We start from the raw sequence: 22,658 nt of genomic DNA on the forward strand, positions 1-22,658 counted from the left end.
CCAGCACTTGGGAGGCAGTGGCAGGTGGATTTCTGTGAGTTTGAGGCCAGCCTGGTCTACAGAGCAAGTTCCAGGACAGGTTCCAAAGCTAAACAGAGAAACCCTGTCTCGAAAAAACCAAAAGAGAGAGAGAGAGAGAGAGAGAGAGAGAGAGAGAGAGAGAGAGAGAGAGAGAGACTGCCATGCATCTCAGAAGAGACGTTGGACTTTGAAATAAGTTTGAGACTGTGATAAACTATGGGGACTTTTGAAGTTGGACTGAATGCATTTTTTGCATTATGATATCACTATAAGCCTTTGGGGACCAGGGAGTGGAATGTGGTGATTTGAAAGAAAATGGCCCCAAAAGGGAACAGCACTATTAGGAGGTGTGGCCTTGTTGGAGGAAGTGTGTCACTGTGGGAGCAGCCTTTGAGGTCTCTTTGGCTCAAGCTTCCCTCAGTGTGACAGTCAGTTGACTTCCTGATGTCTTCTGGTCAAGAGGTAGCTAACACCACATCTGCCTGCACGCTGCCATGCTCCCTGACATGATAATAATGGACTGAACCTCTGAACTGTGAGTCACCACCACAATTAAATGTTTTCTTTGTAAGAGTTGCCTTGGTCATGGTGTCTCTTCACCGCAATAGAAACCCTCACAACGACACATCCCAATAGACTGAACCATGGCCTCACTCTAACCTCCGTCCATTCCTGACGCTGCCACCCTTCCACAGCTGTGATCCCTGCTTCGAGCTGGTCTGCACCTCAGCTTGCTTACCAAAGAACAAATGCCAATGTGTCCATCTCTATTTAAGAGCAGTTGGTTATCAATAAATGAAACAACATGGTCAAGCTGTTTGGGTGATACACGACCAACCTTAGGTGTACAAGGGAATTCTTACATCAACTTCAGATCACAGATCACTTCTGTCTGTTAGGATATAGAACTCCTTAGGGACAGTATACAGAAAGCATTTATTTTAAATTTATTTTCAATTCCACTAAAAATGAAGGCCAGTGTCACAATCAAAATATTTACATACTTATTATGTCACTATTTTAAGCAATTTACAAAATGTATAAAAAAAATCAGAATTCTAAATGCCTCTGAAAAACAAGTATCAAATAGAACACTAAAAAAAATTCTGTTGTGCTGATTTCCAATACGGAACACTAGAGGTCGCTACCATACCAAGAAAAGCCAAAGTGCACTCAAAATTTGGGGAATGAATGTTATATATTTCAGAGTACAATGATTTAAAGCATTTTATAGTTTTTTTTCTAAACTTAAACTCAATATTCTATATGAAATCACTTAATTTTAAGTTTATGAGATATTTAAAATTATAATCATGATAAAGGATTACAAGATAATTTGGGTTTTTGTGACCACAATTAGAAGTTAAACTTCTTGTCTAATCCATTCATATTTATTATTTGCACATGATAGAAGCATTTACCTTAGCTAAATGTTACGTGAACATAGTTGGATTTTTAGACTAAGGCCCAATTTAGCATGATCACATATTCAGAGGTCAATAAAATAATAGAAATGCCCAAATATGTGGACAGGTAATAATGAGCTGACTGGATCTAAGTGGTTAAAGTGGGCAGTGAGACCTGTGCTGCATTCATGCAGGACAGATGAAATGTGCTAATTCCTTGGAAGCAATATGGTCGAAGCCCCAGAGGAGGGTTAAAACACAGCAATAATTCCAACACAAGGTATGAGAGGAGTGAAAATTCTGCCCCGTATCTGATAAGCCTGGCAAAGCAGAGCTTCCTGGCAACCACAAGAGATCAGGAACTGGGGAGACTGCGTTTCAGAAACAGGGAGAGGTGGGAAATGTGGGAAGAAATGGAAACAGAATGTTCTGACTTCCACAGAAGAGGAGGAGGAGGAGTTCGGGACCATGAAGGGAAATCATAAGTGGTTCACTCCTACGACTCAGCAAGGGTCACATTTTGTGTGTGGTCTTAAAAGCGGAAACATCTGTCTCAGTTTTAGTTCAGGTTTCACACCTGGTTCACAAGTACCAACAGGCAAGAAGAGATTAATTCAAACATCCCAACACGTTCAGGTGGGTTCCTGGTGACCGATATGAAACATCATCAGAAGGACAGAAACTGGAGAAATACGACAGCCCATAAACAGTTTTGTGACCACAGGAAACACAGCCTATGTTACAACTTACTTACCAGGCTGCTTCTATTATGACAGAAAAATTTATGAAAATGTGGGATGAGGTGACTTCTATTGCTAGGGCATTAAGAGCTCAAAGAAGAGTTATCCTGCAAAGGTGATTGCAAACCTGGACAGAACTACCTACATGAACCTTCTCGAGGTCCTGGTGTCCACTAAGGACTCAGCAGACCAAGAGTGCTTGATACTCAGCAAGAAGCGCTAGACAACGGAGTCAGGTGCCACCGGCCTTCTAGCCAAGGCCTCCCCAGCGCCTACTGTGCCAAGGAAGCTTGTCTAGAGCAGAGCAGCCAGTGGCAAACGGTAGCTTGATCTGGAACAAGACAAAACCCACACCAAAAGGCATCATTAGTAAAAATATCCACTTCAGTCGGAAACCAACCCACAGAACCTGACAGCATGAGGTTGCTTTTCCCAATAGACTATTAGCTTTCTATTACTGCTCTAACCAACTACTACAAACTTGGAATTTAAAAACACTGCAAATTTATCCTAAAGTTCTGTACTTTATTAATTCTGAAATGCAGCTCACTGGATGGAATCAAAGCAGTGGAGGACCAGGTCCTTCCAGAAGCTCTCTGGGGGCTTTATTGCCTGCTTTTGTAGCTTCTCAAGGCCATCAACACGCCTTGGTTCTTGGCTGCTTCCTATAATTTCCAAGCCAGAAGCATAGCATCTAACTGGACAGATTTCCCTCTGATTCAACTCCTCTTCTGCCTCCTTCTCACACTTAAGGACACTCAGGATTGCATAGCCATCTTTCAGTCAGCTAAAAAGCAATCTCAGTTCTGTTTACAACTTTGAAATCAAGCATATTCACAGATATCAAAGACTCAGGTACAGAGAACTTTGAAGGCTTGTAAGTGTTGGGCTGTTCTGCCCTTTGCCCTAACAGAGAGATCCTAGAAATAAAAGAAGCAGAGGGAAGGTTATCTTCCCACACAGTCCCAGGTACTAGGGAACAGCACTCACGTGCAGAAAAACTAAGAGTGGGTCCTTCAGAAAGAAGGAAAGTGAGAAAAGCCTGACTCTGAACGCTCTGCCAACCTAAGCTCCCAGACCACGCAGAAGCCCCATGAGACTGAGTGTGAGCCACTGCTACCTAGACAATGGATGCCGGACGCTAAGCTATGCAGATGCAGGGGTGCCAGAGAAGCACTCTGAAATACTCCAATGTGTACTTTTAAGACTTAGCAGAAGGGCTAGGGAAATGGCTCAGCAGGTAAAGGCATCTGCTGTGCAAGCATGGGAACCTCAGGTCAAAGCTACAAAGGAAGTTAGGTACCATTGCCCTTGAACCTGTAACCCCAACACTGTGAGGACAGAACAAGAGGACTGTGGGGCTTGCCGGCCACCTGTCTCTGTGGTGAGTGACCCGTCTCAAAGGACAGACTAGCACACATGAGGTCATCCTCTGGCCAATGCCCCATGCACCTGTGCACACAGCTGTGCACACAGCTGTGCACACATGGTACTGGTGCATGCTACAGTGCAGATAAACCTCATCACTACGGTACGAAAGTGTTTCCATTTACAAGAGTTTCTAGAAAAGGCAACTATCTAGAGAAAATAACAAATGGTAACCTGAGGCTTGAGGCAGGCACAGGGATGAATGTGTAGAGGACCCAGGAAACGCAATGGAGTGACTGGGTCATGGTGATGGCTACCCAACTATGTAAATGCACCAGAAATCATTGCGATGGACACCTCCCAAGGAGAGCTGGGACAATGGGAGTTAGGAATCACTGCGATGGACACCTCCCAAGGAGAACTGAGACGATGGGAGTTAGGATATGCTTGGCGTGGGGGGCAGGGGCCGAGCATGGTCAATCAAGCACAGCACAGAGAAGTCCCTGGCCTTCGTGTTTTACCTCACAGTGCAATGCTCAGACACACACACACCCCACCCCATGTGCCCTTCCAACCAAAGGGCTGGTTTCTCCACTTCCTTGTGGCTTTCCAGGGGCCTGGTCAGGTAGGGAGGACTGAGCACACAGCAGGGACTATTCTTCCAACTATCTCACTTGCAAACGAAAAAAATAGAATAATTTTCACCTTTCGTCCTGTGAAGGCAGCTCGATGTAGTGGCGTGTCCCCCATGTCATTTAATACGTTCACTTTTGCACCAGCCTAGTAAACATGAAAACTTTAAATAGCGTCCACACATTAGTAAATACACATACACACACAAATAAATAAATAAATAAATAGCATTCCTAACTGCTTTAAAAATTAAAATAATTTAACCTTGTTTTTTGTTACTAAAAGTAAACTTGATTCACAGCTAAAGTACACAGGTTTCCTGAAAGGCAAAATCAGCCAGACAAGTCAAGCACAAGATTGTTCTGTAAAGGCCTGTGCACAGGATTGTAAGCGCTGTCCCTGTTCTGTAAAGGCCTGTGCACAGGATTCTAAGCTCTGTCCCTGTTCTGTAAAGGCCTGTGCACAGGATTGTAAGCGCTGTCCCTGTTCTGTAAAGGCCTGTGCACAGGATTGTAAGCGCTGTCCCTGTTCTGTAAAGGCCTGTGCACAGGATTGTAAGCGTTGTCCCTGTTCTGTAAAGGCCTGTGCACAGGATTGTAAGCGCTGTCCCTGTTCTGTAAAGGCCTGTGCACAGGATTCTAAGTGCTGTCCCTGTTCTGTAAAGGCCTGTACACAGGATTCTAAGCACTGTCCCTGTTCTGTAAAGGCCTGTGCACAGGATTGTAAGCGCTGTCCCTGTTCTGTAAAGGCCTGTGCACAGGATTGTAAGCGCTGTCCCTGTTCTGTAAAGGCCTGTGCACAGGATGGTAAGCGCTGTCCCTGGACCTTGAGTATCTCCTCTATCGTCAATATGGAAGTGTTCACACTGAAAAGATGCCACAGCTCAAATGCACAAACATGATGTGATCCAATTTCAAAAATGCCCCTAGGAAACATTATCAGGAAGGACATTTGAGGCCTCAGTTCTCATTAGGTCTTCTCTGAGATTCTGATGTCATTTTTAATTATTTAGGATGTGCTTTGCTTCCTTTCCATAACTGTCATGCTTGCAAAGTTGAAAATTATCTTTATTAAATTCCTACTTTGCCATTTTTAAAAAACCGGTAATGTAAAGCTGAAATTTAAAACTGGCATTATAGCACATTAGACTAGCCCGTTGTGTACGTAGTGAAGGAAGACTGTGTGTAAGGATGTGCTGCCGCTTTAGCACCCTCCTGTGCTCAGTGCTGTCTCAAGGCTCTCATCACATGACCCCATAGTATTACAGCCAATAAAAAACCATAAATAGACCTTCAACAGATCCTGGACCACTTGTTTATGTCCAAAATAGCATGCCAGATGAAGAGGTGTCCAGCCCAAATTAGACTTACTTCTTCCTAAAAAAGGAGGGGAAAAGGTATCTTTAGATATTATTTAGGCAGTTTTCAATAAACTGGGTTTCTTTCTATTGAGGTACCTTAGCCTACAGGTCTCATATAACTGCTGAGAGGCAAGACACATTCCCACAGCAGGAACTGCAAACGTACGATGGATGCCGCCTGGGACTCACCACGTCCATCCTTCAAGGCTACAGTTCAGCTCCCTGACCTCCATCAGCCTGCTGGCTCTGAGAGTCCAGTCTGGATCCAACCTGCCCCACCTTGCATCACTGGGGAGAGGCTGGGGAACTCAAGGGGGTGCAGAGCCCTTCAGAGCGGCACCTGCTGGAGTATTCCCATAGCAGCTGCCACACTGCTCACCCCAACAAGGACTTACAAGGAGGGAGTCTTGGACTTCAGATACAATCTCAGTTAATGAGAAGATCAGGTTTCCAGAGTGCTGGAGAGCACAGCCAGAAAACCAAAACCAGTGTTAAAACTATCAGATCCCAAACAGCAATGCTGAGGACAGGCATTCACACAGTGGCAGAAGTTAAAGCTGTGTAAGTCAGCTAAGCAAACGAGATAAAGGACAGTCTAATGGGCTTCCGACGGAGATGGCTCTAAAAGCTTACTAGAACTCTAGCTCAGGCTGCAGAAACGACATCCTGTCAAACACCCAAAGCCAACAGCTAGAGGATGTAGTGGCGTGTAGAGTAGCTCCAGAGTCCACCGTACACCGCAGCTCCTGGATTTCTAGTTCTGAACCTACACGATCTGCAGCCACAACCCCAGGGGCCCGTGCCTATCCCCATTTACCAACTGCTGCATCTGTTCTTCTCCTACGTGTCCTGTGAACACCTCAGGCTATTTACTGAGCACTTCCTTTGCCTTCTCTTCTGCAGGAAAACCTAGCTTTTCCCAGAATGACCCCACCTTCCTCGGGTGGAGGCTCCTCATTCAGAAACATCCACAGAACCTCGCCAAGTAGAAGCCATGTGTTGAGCCCCGACATCGAAAGTCTGCTGCTGGCCCTGGTCAAGAAGCTTTCCACTCATGTAACAAGCCCTTCTTGAGCCACAACTCCAGCAAACGCCTTCCCTGCTGCCTGCCAAGCTCCTAGCAAATCATAATGTTGCCAACAGTCATTCTTTATGTTGTACAATCTAACACCATCCTAGGGGATACCCTGATCATCCAAGTTCCCTGTCTCTCACTTCACCTCAGTCACGTTTTACTCCATTTATTTACTGTGTGTGTGTGTGCGTGTGCGTGTGCGCACGCGTGTGTAGACATATATATCATAGCACGCATGTAGAAAACAGAGGACAACCTGCAGGAGTCAGTTCTCTTCTTCCCTCCCACCACACTGGTTCCAGAAGTCAACCTGGATTGTCAGGCATGGCAGCAAACAACTTTATCCCCTTGGTAACTCCCACCACCACCCCCTTTTGAAACTAGAGCTCATGTGTCCCAGGCTGGCCTCAAAGGTGGCCTTTCTTCCGATCCTCCTGCTTCCATCTCCCACGTGCTGAGATTACAGGTATGCACGACCATGCTCTGTTCATGTGGGGCTGAGGATAAAACCTGCTATGCATGCTATACAGCACTCTACCAAGTGAAGTACATCCACAACCTGCTCCCATCACTTCCTGTGAACTGCATCTCCACTCAGTGCCAAGTAGCCACTGTCAGAGCTGACCCCTGGTTCCACCACAATCATAGAAAGCCACTCCCACAATGCTACAAGCCGCAAAAATATATAGCATAGGATTTCAGCTGATTATGACAAAGCTAATACCTGGAAGAAGCCAAGGGCCTTCCAGAGCCTTGGTGATATTTGACTTTTGATTATCAGCCCTTTCCTGCTATGAGTGTCTCGTGTGCTATTGTAGCTTCTCCATCATGTATTGGGCACCACTTCCCCTCTACTAAAGGAATATTCAGATATATACATATATATAGCTGACAGCTACGCACAGCCAGAACCCAGTTCAAGTCTCCCTGTAATTATCATCATTGGCAGCATCCGGCCAGGACCATTCCCAGAGGGAGGAAAGTACCTTATCAGAGACACCTCTGTATCCTCTAGGAACAGACTTAAGCATCCAAGGCCAAACGAAACAACACCTGTCTCCTAGGTCAGGAGGATAGCTTTATTTCTTGTGCAATTTAGGGTGAGACCCTCCTTCCTTACAGCCTTACTAATAGACTCCTAATTTCTTACCTAACTACTTCTAGGAATGTGGATTGAGCACATAAATTCCCTTCTTGATATATTAACTGATCATTAGCTCTCTATTGACTTCCTCCTTTACCACTCCCCTTTTGGGTTGTAAAAGAAAGCCTGGTGGTCACTGCCTGAGGAAAATTCTTACCTGCCTTTATGACCCTGTAAGAATTCAAGCCTGGTGACCTCGCTCTATGAGAGGATTGCTATTGCTTGGGTTTATAACTGGATTCCTGAGAGACTTAGGGGAAACTGAGAAAGCCAGAGAACTGAGAGGTAGAAGGAGAGAGAGGAGGATTTTTGAAGAGAGAACTTGAAGACGAGATAGAGAAGAGACAAGAGAACAGAAGAACTAGATGGGTAAGAACTGGAGAGGAACAAACTGAGATGGGAAGAACTAGATTGAAGGGCTAGAAGAGAGGACTAGAGGAACGAGATGGAAGATGAGGAAGAGCCAGATGGGGAAGAACAAGATGAGAAAGAAGGCGATGGGAGAGCAGCTGATATGGGAAAGAACTAGATGGATAAGAACCTAGATGGGGCAGAACTAAGATGAGAGAAGTTAGAACTTAGAGGGGTCAGCAGATAAATGTAGAGAGAAATCAGGCAGGAAAGGAGCTAGGCTTGAGAGCAGAACAGAAGCTGTGTAGAGAGAGAACCGACACAGAAGAATAAAGTGTATGGACTAAAGAATTTTGTGTACATAGATTCATTTCTTCTCATCAAAGATTAATTATCAGCTGGTTGTAGATTCTTCCAGACCCTGGGAGGGGACTATCGAGGGGCTGGACCTGCCTAGTCCTCGTTAGCACAAACTCAAATTCCCAGCTTGTTCATGTGGTCAGCCCATCGACTCTTTCGTCACTTTCCACACACATAACTAGTCGCCATCTCCCCTTCACTAACTCTGGCATGTACATTGACCCTAACGTCTTCATCATCCTTATCTCTGTCACAGCTGCCTAGAAAATCCCCCAAAGCCTGGTAAATACACTCACTCCGTTTTTCCATAAGTACAGCCAAGTTTATAGGCAATAGTGAAGAAAAATAAAAAGCACCCTGAGGAGCTGTGGCACCACAAAGTCAAGCCCCACAGTTTGGGTTGGTGTCCTTCTTTTAATGCCTCTGAGGAGTCTCTCCTACCTCCAACATCTCTGAATCCTTAACTGCCAACATCTCTTACCTACCTCGGTACCACTAGCAATGACCTCACCTTTCAGCATCACAGCAAAACCAGCTCTCACAGAACTCCTGGACCTTTCCAGCAACACAATCCACCCCCACAGTGCCTCCTCCCAGATCCACTCCTTAACTATCCCCACAGTGCCTGCTCCCAGATCCACTCCTTAACCACCCACTCTGATCACATGAACCAATTTAACACAACCCCTCTCATAATCATGTATCTTATTAGTTCTGTTTATCCTTTTCTTCTCTAGCTTTACTTGGCTAAGTCCCATGTGGTCTTTCACTTATCCCTAAGTTTATTTCTAAGTAGCTACTCCTTCAAATTTCAGTTACAGATCTTCTCTTATAAACCCAAGAACCAAAGCAGGTACAGATCCTCTGCTATGGACCCACACACCCGAACTTTTACATCCCAGCACCTGTCCCTCTGCTATGGACCCACACAGCCGAGCTTCCACACCCAGGCACCTGATCCTCTGCTATGGACCCACATAGCCGAGCTTCCACACATAGGCACCTGATCCTCTGCTATGGACCCACACACCCGAGCTTCCACACACCAGCACCTGACCCTCTGCTATGGACCCACACACCCGAGCTTCCACACACCAGCACCTGATCCTCTGCTATGGACCCACACAGTCAAGCTTCCACACACCAGCACCTGATCCTCTGCTATGGACCCACACAGCCGAGCTTCCACACCAGCACCTGATCCTCTGTGATGGACCCACACAGCCGAGCTTCCACACCCAGGCACCTGATCCTCTGCTATGGACCCACACAGCCGAGCTTCCACACATAGGCACCTGATCCTCTGCTATGGACCCACATAGCCGAGCTTCCACACACCAGCACCTGATCCTCTGCTATGGACCCACATAGCCGAGCTTCCACACACCAGCACCTGATCCTCTGTGATGGACCCACACACCCGAGCTTCCACACACCAGCACCTGATCCTCTGCTATGGACCCACACAGCCGAGCTTCCACACACCAGCACCTGATCCTCTGCTATGGACCCACACAGCCGAGCTTCCACACCAGCACCTGATCCTCTGTGATGGACCCACACAGCCGAGCTTCCACACCCAGGCACCTGATCCTCTGCTATGGACCCACACAGCCGAGCTTCCACACATAGGCACCTGATCCTCTGCTATGGACCCACATAGCCGAGCTTCCACACACCAGCACCTGATCCTCTGCTATGGACCCACATAGCCGAGCTTCCACACACCAGCACCTGACCCTCTGCTATGGACCCACACACCCGAGCTTCCACACACCAGCACCTGATCCTCTGCTATGGACCCACACAGCCAAGCTTCCACACACCAGCACCTGATCCTCTGTGATGGACTCACACAGCCGAGCTTCCATACACAGGCACCTGATCCTCCGTGATGGACCCACACAGCCGAGCTTCCACACACCAGCACGTGTCCCTTCGCTATAGACCCACACAGCCGAGCTTCCACACCCAGGCACCTGTTTTGTAGTGGATACTAACCTGGTCTGTTCATCTAGACTAACCTCAACAAGGCCAGGAAACTTGTCTGTCTCTCCCAACATGACCACAACACTTTACACACTGGGCAAACAGTAATCACCCAAACTTGTTGGCTCAGCTATAATGTTTCTAAGAAAAATAAAAACATTATCAGAGAATGCACACTTGGGCTTACCCTTGTAACTTGTAAGATTTAAGAGCCATAAAAATTCCCAGAATGGACCTCAATTCCCTGCCCTAGACAGTATAAGTAAAGACATTTCACACAGTATTGTGGGGAGTTCTTCCAAGGAAAAGGGAGTGAGATTTACCATGGGCAAGATCAGAAAGATTAAATGCATGATGGAGTAGTGGGGACTTGAAAGAGAAAGCTAGAAACAAGCAAGCATTGGGAACTCACCCTTACAATCGATGTCAGCAACCACTTCAGTCCGCTCCATGGCTTCCAGTAGCTTCCTCACTTCTTCAGTGTTGCCATTTCTGGCATGATGGAGAAGCTGTTGTTCTGCTTCTGTGTTCATTTCTAGATTAAAAAAATAAAAGTAGGGTTATGACCTAGCAGCATAATGAGCTTGCAGTTGTTCCCTGCTAATGCAAAAGGGGGAAAATCATTTCATTTGCAGCTCAGGAGAGACACAATGAATTGTCTTTCAGGGCCAGAAAAAAAATAAATTAGAGATAAGGTCATAAAGACCCTGGAGTGCTAATACTTGATTTTTTTCCTCTTATACATCCTTACCTAGCTCCAAACTAAATATAAAAAGTCATAGCCAAACATATTTGTCAAAATGGGCAAATGTTAAAAATAGCCATATATTTCAGTCTTATCAGTAAATAAACAAAACACATATTTCCCACTAGCTAAAAACAACAACAACCAAAGAAAAACCTGAGCATGCCTAGTGCTGGTGACACAGGCAGGAATGTGTACCCTGCTGCAATGCACACCACCTTCCACGGCTGCAGTATCAAAGCTACTCCAAAGTCCATATGTAACATCTAACAGTTTGAGAAACTGTTTCAGAGCTCCGTCCTGCAGACACACAGAGACTGTTTTCAACATCTTCACAGCTGCACTACTTGCAACGCTGGAAGAGTAAAATACATGCCCCTGTCCATCAAAAGGAGCTGGTCAAGTAAAGCCTCCAGAGATGCTAAGAAAGAGTCTCTGGCCGGAAGACAGCGACGAGACTGGAGGGCGTATTTTCAAACTTGGCAGCCTATGCAGAGAAACCAGATCCCCAGCCCTCTGGCCTTAATAGTGGCAACATTCCTAACAGTGGCAAGTCAGGGACAGCCTTCAGCAGATGCAGTCAGTCAATCCCAAGTCACAGGCTCTCAGCAAATGACCAAGATGAGCCTTACACAAACTGGTAATGACAGCTGCCCACCTTGCTCAATTTCCAGTCAGCTATTTCCCTGCTCTTCAATGGGAGCCAATTACCAAGGGCAAGACAGCTAAACAAAGCTTCTAAAATATGAAAGAGGCCAAAACCAAACAAGGGAGAAAAGCAATTGGAGAAGACAAAGTATTCAGATTAAAAAAAAGCTTTAAAATTAAAATTAATATATTTATAATACAATATAAAAATTACAATATTTGATTTTAAAAATGGAGAAAAAGAACATTAAAAATTAAAACCAATAAAAATAAAGAGCTCAATGGAAGAGTTGGGAAATAAAGCTGAAGGTATATCCAAAAACAGCAATGTTAGAAAAAGAGTAAAGTAAAGCCAGGCAGGGTGGCACAGGTCTGTAATCCCAGCACTCAGAATGCTGAGGCAGGAGGATTGCTGCAAGCTCCCAGGCCAGACTCAGCTCCACAGCAAGTTAAAGGCCAGTATGGGACACACAGAGAAACCCTACCAAGAAAAACCTCATGGAATTGAAGGGATAGCTGAGAACTCAACCATTTTTTTTTTTAAATTTCTGGTCTATGGACAAGTGATCCCCATGTGGTGGTTTGAATGAGAATGGCCCCCACAGGCTCGTAAGTTTGAATGTTTGGTCCCCAGTTAGTGGAACCGTTTGGGAAGGGGTAAGAGGTGTGGCCTTGCTGGAGGAGGTGTGGCCCTATAGGAGGAAATTGCATTTCTGGGGGTGAGCTTCAGGGTTTCAAAAGCCCACATCAGCAAAGGAAAATTCTTTTGAGCTTCCAGAGAGGGAAAGACTCCAATGATAAAGGAGCAGGAATCAGAATTACTGACTTTTCAAGTGCAAAATGAGCAGTTAAGAAATAATAAATACCCTAAGTTCCGGAGTAAAATCACTGCCAATCCGAAATTCTACAACCAGCTAATCAAAAAAAGTACAAGTCAGCCGGGCGGTGGTGGCGCACGCCTTTAATCCCAGCACTCGGGAGGCAGAGCCAGGTGGATCTCTGTGAGTTCAAGGCCAGCCTGGGCTACCAAGTGAGTTCCAGGAAAGGCGCAAAGCTACACAGAGAAACCCTGTCTCGAAAAACCAAAAAAAAAAAAAAAAAAAAAAAAGTACAAGTCAAACAAGACAGGCAGAGAGGAGCTGGGGCTCCAAGGCCGGACCTGTCACCTGCTAACTCTACCAGAGTCATGCCACCAGTTCAGATGTGCTTCCAGATGTGCATGCAGAGCGGTTCTTAGACAACTAATGAGGTCATGACCTCAATTTCTTAAGGCATGTACAAGGTAGACAGGGACACAGGAAACAGACGAGAAGTTAACCCCTCGTGGTAGGAATTAAGTGAAAGGTAGCTGCAGACCTGGCCTATATCTTATCTGGACTGCCTGAGTCTGTCTAGACTATACATTCACATTGCTGTTTCCATAATCTGCTGCCAGGAGAACTCATTCACCTCCCAAGGAATGTTCTGTTTCTACCTAAACCCAAGAACTAGAGCTCAGAGCTCAGAAGAAAATGGCGTTGGCCGTTGGCCTTCCATTCCCACCGGTCAGGTAACGTTAGTGCTGATCCACTCCCCCAGAAAGCTTACTGGCATACTGGCAGCCCCCCCCCCCCCCCCCCCCCCCCCCCCCCCCCGACTTCCCTTTGAAAGAACTCTGAGTGGGAGGCTCACTTGCAGACAACTTCTAACAGTAACATAGTGTCCCATTCTCACACAGCCCGCTAAACAACTCTCACGGCCATCAAATGGGGGGGGGAGGGTCACTTGCCAATGCACGCCAATTAAAATATGTAGCTAATCTTAAATTTGTAATACTTATGTTTCTTGTAGTATTACATACAAAGCAAAATAAATAAATATTTATTTACAGTAATGACCATGAAACCTTTAAAAATGCCCTAGAAGCTGGGTATGGTGACTCATGCCTGTAACTCCAGAATCGGAGAGGCTGGGGCAGGAGGATTGGGCCTACAGTCACAAGGCAAGACCTTGTCACAAAAAAAAAAAAAAGAAAAAAAAAACCTGCAGATTTTCTCAGTGACTTCAAATTCCAAGCAAATATTTAACAGTCTGGGTTCAAGGAAAGAGATCGCTGGGTGGGCAACGCACTTGCCACTCAAGCCTGGCAGCTGAGTTCAGATTCCACACACAAGCCAGATGAGGCAGTGAACATCTGCAACGACAGCATTCCGAGGTGCCTGAGAGGTAAGGAAAGCACTGCCTGGAAGCAAGAAACATGAGGCCGCACTCCACTAGCACAAAAACGTGTGGATGGCTAAAGTGGCAGCTCCCCCTACAGTGATGTTTGCACAAGCATTCTGAATTTGGTCTCCAGAAACCAGACATAAAGGGTAGATGTAGGGATGTGTGCTGTACATAGTGCTGGGGAAGCAGAGACAGGAAATCCCTGAAGCTCACTGACCAGGCAGACAGCCTGGTCAAGTTGGTAAGCTCCAGGTACAGTGAGAAAGTGTCTCAATAAATAAGGAAATAAATAAATAAGCAAGCAATTGAGGAAGACCCCTGATGCTCACCTCAGACCTCCACATCCATACACACATACATGTACACATGCACATACAAAATGCCCTACAATTTCTAAAACTGTATTACAATATAAAGTCAAATGATGGCTTAGTTAGGGTTACTACTGACCCTATCCTGTTACAAGTTGACATAAACTAGCCAGCACAACCAATGCTGAGCTCTAAGCTCAATGAGAAACCCTATCTGAAAAACTAAGGGGAGTACCATCAGGACACTGGGTATCACCACGTGCACAATCGTAATAAAAATAACAGCATTTAGTTCCTGTAAGTAAAAGTTAAACCTTTAGAAAACAAAGAATTATTTTTTTTCTGAATCAAAAAAATCATCCAAATTCATATCGTGAGCAGATTTTTTAGAAGAATAATTATTGGAAATCATGAAAGCTTACTACAGGAAAGTGTTTTGTCTCTGGTGTTTGAGCCAAAGGAAAGAGACAAGCTGTCCCTGAACGGCACTGGTCACATGGATCTGAGCCACATTCTATCCTTGAATGTCCTATTTCCCACCACCTCGTTTTGTGGGCAGATTTCTGCTGCTGCTCGTTTTGAAGAAGTTCCACTTTTTCGTCATTACTGTGTGCCTGTGTATGACAGGGTGGGGTGGGGACTCACGTGGAGGTCAGCTTTGTGGAATTGGTTTTATCCTTCTCCTTTAAGTGGATTCTGAGGCTTGAACTTGGTCACCAGGCCTGTGGAGGCAAGCACCTTTACGCACTGGCCCATCTCACAAGCCTCAAGTTTAGATTTCTTAAAGAGATTCTGAACAGCCATGGAAATGTTATCAACTAGATGAACATTTTACTTTAACACTGGGAGACCGCAGTAGTTCTCCCTACGTGTCCTTGTTGCAAGCTCAGCTTAAGGGCCTGTGATTTTAATTCCTTTTTGGAGAAAACCTATTTATAGTTTGTCTCTTAAAAACAGTGACCATACAAATAGTAGGCCACTAAATCTTGACTTACTTTAGTAAATTCTGGGCCCCAACAGTTCTGAACACTCAACAAAGACCCTCAAATGCACAGCTTAAAGAACAATCATGAATTGTAAAATTTAGTCAGGAGTCTATTTTATTTTCTTTGAGACAAGGTCTTACTGTGTAGTCCCAGCTGTCCTTAAACTTGCTCTGTAGACCAGGCAGGCCTCAAGCTCACGGAGATCTACCTACTTCTGCCTCCCGAGTGCTGGGCTTGATGGCATTCACACCATGCTGGGCCAAGGATCTATTCTTTTATAATTTAAATTTCAAAATTTTAAAAATTCCAGAGTTAAATGATTTTTATTATTTAAATATATTAATTATATTGATTAAATATAATTACATACTGTAAATATAAAACTCCTAGAAATACCAAAGATAATGAAGCTAAACAATGAGAACACAAGAAATATAAAACATTTAATACTATGTATCGATGGTAGGAATCAAGTTTTCACTAGTGTCTGCTGTTTGAAGAGGTCTCTTACAGTCCAGGTAGAACTTGTTTAGCCCAGTCTGGTCTGGAACCTATGATCCTCCTGCCTCACACGGTAGTTCCACAACATCCAGCTAGGAGTAAGGCTCTCAAAAGTGAAAAGTTAGGGAGGGGGTTGGAGAGAAGGGTCAGAGATTAAAAGTCCGTGCTGCTGCTCTTGCCAGTCCCAAGTTTGGCTCCCAGCCCCACAAGGCAGCTCACAACTGCCTGTAACTCCAGTCCCTGGGGATTCAACACCCTTTGACCTCTGAGGGCACCTCCACATATAAACTTACGAACATATAAACTTATAAACATGCACAACACATACATATAAGTTAAAACAAAATTTTTGAAAAACACAAAGTCAAATCCACCCATGCTGAGATTAACCCAGTTATACATACAACATTTAAAACTACACATAAAACCTAAGTGTGGTGGTCCCTCAAAATCTAAGTCTAGAATGACCACAAGATCCAGCGACTCTCTGAATGAAGGGTACCAAGCAGGTACTTGTATACTCCTGTATATAACAGTATCACTCACAATATCCAAGTAGCAATTTTAAAAAAATGTGAGAAACATGCGATAGAATATAATTCAGCCTTTGAAAATGTTCTCTGGGGGCTGGAGAGATGGCTCAGAAGTTAAGATGTTTTCTACCTTCCAGAGGACCCAAGTTTGGTTTCTAGCACTCGAGTGGCAGCTCACAACCACCCTTAATTTCCATCACATGAGATCTGAAACTTTCTTTTGGCCTCTTAGGGCACTAGGTACACGCACATAGCACACACATACAGGTAGAACAAACAGCCATACACATAATAAAATAAGTCTTAAAAAAAAAAACTTTTTTCTGGCATGTGCTAGAACACAGAAAAACCTTAAACACATCTTGCTAAATGACATCAGCCAAGCATAAAAGAACAAACATGTATGATTTCACTTAACCAAGGCAGGCAGCACAGTGCAATTCAGAGACAGGAATCAGAGCTATACACGGTGATGTACATCTGTAATCCCAACACTCAGGAAGCTAAAGTAGGAAGCTCACAGGCTTGGAGCTAAGGAAACCCGGTCTCCAAAAGTAAAGTTTTAAGCAGGGAGATGGTAGTGCACGCCTTTAATCCCAGCACTCAGGAAGCAGAGGCAGGCGATCTCTGTGAGTTCAAGGCCAGCCTGGTCTACAGAGCAAGTTCCAGGATGGCCAGGACAGTTACACAAAGAAACCCTGTCTCAGAGGGAAAAAAAGGTAAGGTTTTAAAAGTAAATTTTAAAAAAAGTTATAGTTGCCAGTAACTAAGAGGGAGCAACAAATGCCAAGAAATTGCTCACCGAGTCTGGAGTTTCAGTTCACAGGACCAAAAAGTTCCACAGGTAGATGAAGAAGCCTAGCTATCCAAAACATCATTAAGGCTGTAGGACATGGTTACAGGCAGAGCACTTGCCCAGCACATCCAAAGCTCTATCTAGATTTAGTCTCCAACACCACAAAGGAAAAAAAAAATCACAAGTAGATATTTATTTTATGATTGGATATCAACATGCCAATATAATACTTTAGCTACATTATAAGAATTTCAAATATGAGAAAAATTAAATGTGTTATAAACAAATATACATAGAAACTCAAGCTTAAAAGGAATGTTAAGAAAACTGCTTAACTGCATTCCAAAGTGGTCAGCTGCTTAATGGGACTTGTCCCTGTGTTATGTTGTTACTACAAGGACAGTATTAAAAGTCACTATGTAAGAGGCATAGAAATGGTAAGGATTTCTGCTCTTATTCTTATTTGTTCCCAAGCAATTGATAAACTCGCTCACACACACACAGTTTTACAATCATGACATTTGCAATGGTCCAAGCAACTAGATGCATTTTTGTTTTAGAAACTCAACACCGGTAAGAGATTCTAGCTAACCTAACACTGACTTTGTGGTTGAAAGCCAAAACACAAGAAATTAAAATTATTTGCCAAATGGATGACATCAGAACCACAACCATAATCCAGAAGCTCCAATGTAGGGGTGAGATAATGCAATCTATTTCATAAACTTCAGGTCAGTGTCTAAACTAAAAGCCATGGGTCACTGTTCCCATGTGGACACTGAAGAAGAGGAATCTGAATTTTAAGCTTTACTAATCGAACATATCTAAAACATGGCAATTTAAAGAAAGCAACAATTTTTAAGAGTATTTTGAGTTAAAGATAAAGCTGCTTAACTTTTCATGTAGCAAACGTTTTCCTCTAACTTCCTGGGTAAGTCTGTGCCCTGGTGATGAGCATTGTTCTTCTGAAAGAGAAGCTGACTATGCTCATGTCACATGACACTTTACAAACCACTGAAATCATGTCATCATGTCAAACCCTCGGGCAAGCTGCTATTCTCTTAATACTTAGCATTTTAATCACCTTCTGTCTGTTAGTCACAGCTTACACTTAATGGCACACAGAAAATAAGGCCTAATAACTGGGCATTTATCATTGCATATAAATCAGTTGAAAGGCTTAATGCTCGATGAACATTAAATCAGTGCCACGGCATGCCTTTACACCACTGTTTCAACTCTGTGCTACATTTTCTTTTCTATCTAGGAGGAACCTTCCTGCACCCTGACTTCAGTTTCAACTTGGAAGATTCTGAAAAGTATCAGCTAGTGTTTGAAAACAGCTGGGTCTACAGACACTGGCAGAGGAGAGTCTCAAACTAGACAAATACTTTCATAATAACAATACTAACACGGAAGTTGATGGAATTGTACTTTTAATACACATTTTTGAACCTTAGACAAGATGAATTTCAATTTCTCCCACTTTATGTCATACTTGAAAATTTTTTGTCTTGAAAATAGAATTAAAATCATGTAATACTGGTGCACCACAGTTTATACACTATAGAAATTTCTCTTTAAAGAAAAGTTTTGAGGGTAAAGGATCTGGCAATTGCCCAGGATAGCCTGCAATTCCTGAGTGCAGGGGATCCTCTTGACTCAGAGCTGGAAGTGGTTACGACTAGAAGCATGTGTCATTTTTAAAGGGGAAGTAAACACTAAGCACGCTTGTGGTTTACTCTCCAATGGCACATGATGGGAAATGTACAGTCAATGGCACATGATGGGAAATGTACAGTCATGGACCACTTTCATGTATAACATCATGACTTCCTACTCGTGGGTTAATGAATGGGAAAACTCCAATGGAGTAACCTAGTAAATCACCTATTTCTTATACCAGCCCTTCCTACAGACCCTTCAGACTGTCAGCATCAGATCAGTTTTTCGAGAAAAACCTCGAAAAGTCCAGCCAACCTGACCACTTCATATAAAAGACATGACACCCGAAATCATGAATATACCCTGTGCAGAGTGTATGATATGTGCCTTTTTCTCTGTGTGTATGATATGTGTGGCATGTTCATGTGTCTAACTGTGTACACAGCCCATGTGTGACAACTTCTGGTGTCCCTCCTGGCCTTCTACCTTGCTTGCTTGAGTTAGGGTCTCCTGTTTACCATTGTCTCTAACAGCAGGAGTGTCACAAAAACTTGCAGGGATCCTCCTGCCATGCTGTGTGGCAGCACTGGGCTTACAGACTGATGTGTCCCTGGAGTTCAGGTCCTCACAACACCAAGCAGTTTACCCACTTAGCATCTCCCCAGCCTTTTTCGGAACTTCATTAGACGCCAATAACTACACCAAAAATTCTATGTACTCTTTCTAGGAACATCAAGGAATTTACAATGCCATCAACAGAATTCTGGTTGAAACAGACTCAGTTCGAGAGAACTGACAAGTTCTAAACCTTCAAACTTCTCACCAGCAGAACCATCCAATTCTCTCTCCTCTGTATGTTACCAGTCGATTTCTATCCTTCTACTGACTCTTCTTCTGTGAGCACTTCTGAAGTCAGCTGCTTACTGTGTCAACACGTAAGACACTGTCACCAAGTCCTGCAAAGTAGTCAGTACAATCTTGCAGTCCCAGCACTCAGGAGAATGACAGGCATTCAATGCCAGCTGGAAATGATATCTTCTTGAAAATAAAACAAAAACTGCCACAACAGAGCTCCAACTGAAAAATACTATGAGCACACAGCTCTAAGTCAAGTCAACAAGAGAACGTTTGTAATTGAATGGGCGCTGCATTGGACAACCCCTCAAAAAAACTGTTCTCTTCCATACTGGTTCCCTATGTAACAGTATCGTTTCCCTTTAAGAGAATACAGGAGAAGGAAACTTTTTAGAGAAATCCTGCCTGGCGGTTCACAGGCGTACTAACTGCTAGAACTACCTGCAGCCACCAGGGACAGGGATTAGCCAACCAACACACATCCCTGCTGATGCACAGTGAACACTCAACAAGTGTCACTGAACTACTATTTCAGATAAAGCTGCTCAATTTCCGGGAGTTAAGTCTCACTCTGATTATCGCTGCCAAACTACTTTGCCTGAGAGAAACTAAAAAGATAAACTTTGAAAGGGTTACTGACATCTTTCTCTGTGTAGGCTGTACATGGGGCTCACCTAGCAATTTAGAATTAGCCTATCAAAAGAAAGTGGACTTTGTAGCTATTCCATAATTACAGATGCTTACAATTTCATCCGCGGGACTTAACATTTGTACTAACCATGGTGCAGGGAAAAAAAAAAAATCACAGGGTCAGCATGTGAACACTGACGACCCTCAAGGCAGTCAACAATTTCCAAAAGCTAAGAGGTGAGTCTGTTCTTTCAGGAAAGACATCACTGACTGCAAAGCTAGTTCAACTCCATTATCAAGCAGCCTTCCAAATCAAATAGCTACTCAGCAGCATTCAAACAGCTTTGTCTAACTTACTAGCAGACGCTGAGCAACTCAATTTCACAATGCTGCCTACTTAAAAACACCGGACAGCTGAAGACTCCAAGCAGGAAAACACCGTTCAGTGCCTCCCGCGGATCTCTGCGGCCGCGGATTAAGCGCATCGTCCCCGGTTCAGTGCAGCTGCGCTCATTCGACTGCTAAATCGCCTTTTGCTGGCGTTGGGGTTTGTGGAGGCGGTCAGGTGGAACGCGGGACAATGGTCTCACGCACGACGCGTGACTTCCATTGTCAATCACTCCTCCGGCTGGAAGGAAACTGCAACTTCGGACGCGCGCTCCGGAGTCGCTCGCAGTTGCGCGGCGGGCGGGCCCAGGCGCCCACCGCCGAGACCCCGGGGCTCCGGGGCCCGCCACGCTCCGCCCCGAGCCACACTGACCTGCGCGCTCGCGGGCCCCGCTCCTGAGGCGGCCTCCTCCACAGGCCGGGCCGCGCCCACCGGGCGGCCGTCACCCACGCGGGCCGCTCTCACGAGGACGCCCCGGGGATCCCGAGAGGGAACCGCGCGGAAGTCGAGGAACCGCGGCTCCGGAGCCAAGCAGGCCTGGGAACGCGCGCGCCGGGATTGTTGGCGCCCGGCGCGGCACGTGACCTGCTGGGCCACGCCCCTCTAGACCACGCCTCCAGGCGGACCAGGGCTAACTGGCCGCCTCCGCTAGGGGGCAGAGTCTCCGCCCTCTTCCCGCCACTGGGGCGTGGAGAGGGGAGGCAGCGTGGACTCGGAACAAAATAACAGTGGGCTAATTCTGTGAAGACTCCTTATTAAACACACACTACCCGGGAGTCCAGGGCTATTTTTTAAATTTTTATTTTGGTTGCTGCTAGACCCATGTAAACTTAATCGGCAGTATAAGTTACCCACACCTACCTCTTCGCTCTCACACTTCAGAGACTGGCCTACAGATGTAAACACCGTAAGCTAGGGATGCGTGAAGGATGCATAGAAATAAGACTTTACGAATTTCCCTCCACTTCTTCTCATGAAACAATCTCTGATAAAGAGCACATACCTTTTCACACCCGTGTGTCTGACCGGTCAAGCCAGAGGACTTACCACACAGTCTATAGCATCAAGGTTCAAACTCATATAATTACATCTTTAAAAAAGATTTATATATAAACTCAAAACACTTAAAAAAAAAAAAGCTTGCTAACATCTCAACTTTTAAAAGTTGGCAAAGGGATTTAACGAACATTTGTTTGTGGTGAAAAATTAACAAGCATCATTTTAAATTTTATAAAGAGCTGTAGTTCTTGAAGTCCATTCAGGCCTAGAAACTCGTACTGAGAACCTGTTACAGGCCGGTCCTTATTAGAATGAATGTGACACATCACATGTGTCTGTGGCATGTGACGGGTCTTTACAAATGATGTCTTTGGAGAACACAAGCAACCAGCTCTGCAGGCTGACACCTTTTCCTAATAAAACAGGCACTGACTACTGCAGTGTCTCAGTTGCAGAATCTAGGATAACTACCACAGTTATATTTGTCTAGAAAAAACCCTGGGGCTTTAAGAAAGAAATGCTGGGCCATTTTATCATGCAAACATTTCATGCGGAGACTTAACCGCACTCACTGCACCTGGGACATCAACATCAGACCAAAGCAATGATTCTATCCAAGTCCAGCTCGGTGAACCAATGAGTTGGACTTAGAGGAGCATGGGTTAGGGATTGCTTACAGGAATGTGAATGACCACAAAGCAGCCACGTCACGAAAAAGTCTCAATCCAGCATAGATGACAGTTTCCTCTGTGGTCCATAGATAGACTATTCCACTCAGGCAACCATCTGCCCTCTACATACTCTAGCCACGTCTGAGATTACATGCAGCTGGGACAGAGTCGCACACAGCTAGGAGGGAAGTGAAGGAAGAGAGGTGGAGCCTCATATGAGCATCTAATGACTGTCCTCATCATCTTCGAGGGGTCTCTTGAAGGTGGTCTCAGCTACT

The 22,658-nt window shown here is 44.8% G+C and overlaps 1 protein-coding gene across 4 annotated transcripts in view; it reads right to left on the reverse strand.

Annotated features, from left to right (window-relative positions):
• The window catches only part of Osbpl1a (oxysterol binding protein like 1A), a 187,004-nt gene extending 165,754 nt beyond the window's left edge, over positions 1-21,250 (reverse strand). For 3 of the 4 annotated variants that reach the window (XM_052741550.1, XM_052741551.1, XM_052741548.1), the window contains exons 1-4: positions 21,083-21,250; positions 10,860-10,982; positions 5,459-5,544; positions 4,241-4,315 (exon numbers count right to left, since the gene is read on the reverse strand). In XM_052741550.1, coding sequence (XP_052597510.1) covers positions 4,241-4,315; positions 5,459-5,544; positions 10,860-10,980 — 282 coding nt within the window. In that variant the 5' untranslated portion in view covers positions 10,981-10,982; positions 21,083-21,250. Of the gene's footprint in view, positions 1-4,240; positions 4,316-5,458; positions 5,545-10,859; positions 10,983-20,679; positions 20,699-21,082 lie in introns of those variants that run through there. The other variant, XM_052741549.1, reaches the window with a different exon arrangement.
• Between the last annotated feature and the right edge of the window lie 1,408 nt (positions 21,251-22,658).

Source organism: Peromyscus californicus, unplaced genomic scaffold, assembly GCF_007827085.1.
Source record: "Peromyscus californicus insignis strain IS unplaced genomic scaffold, ASM782708v3 Scaffold_17__1_contigs__length_78620276, whole genome shotgun sequence".
In the NCBI taxonomy this organism is placed as follows: domain Eukaryota; kingdom Metazoa; phylum Chordata; class Mammalia; order Rodentia; family Cricetidae; genus Peromyscus; species Peromyscus californicus.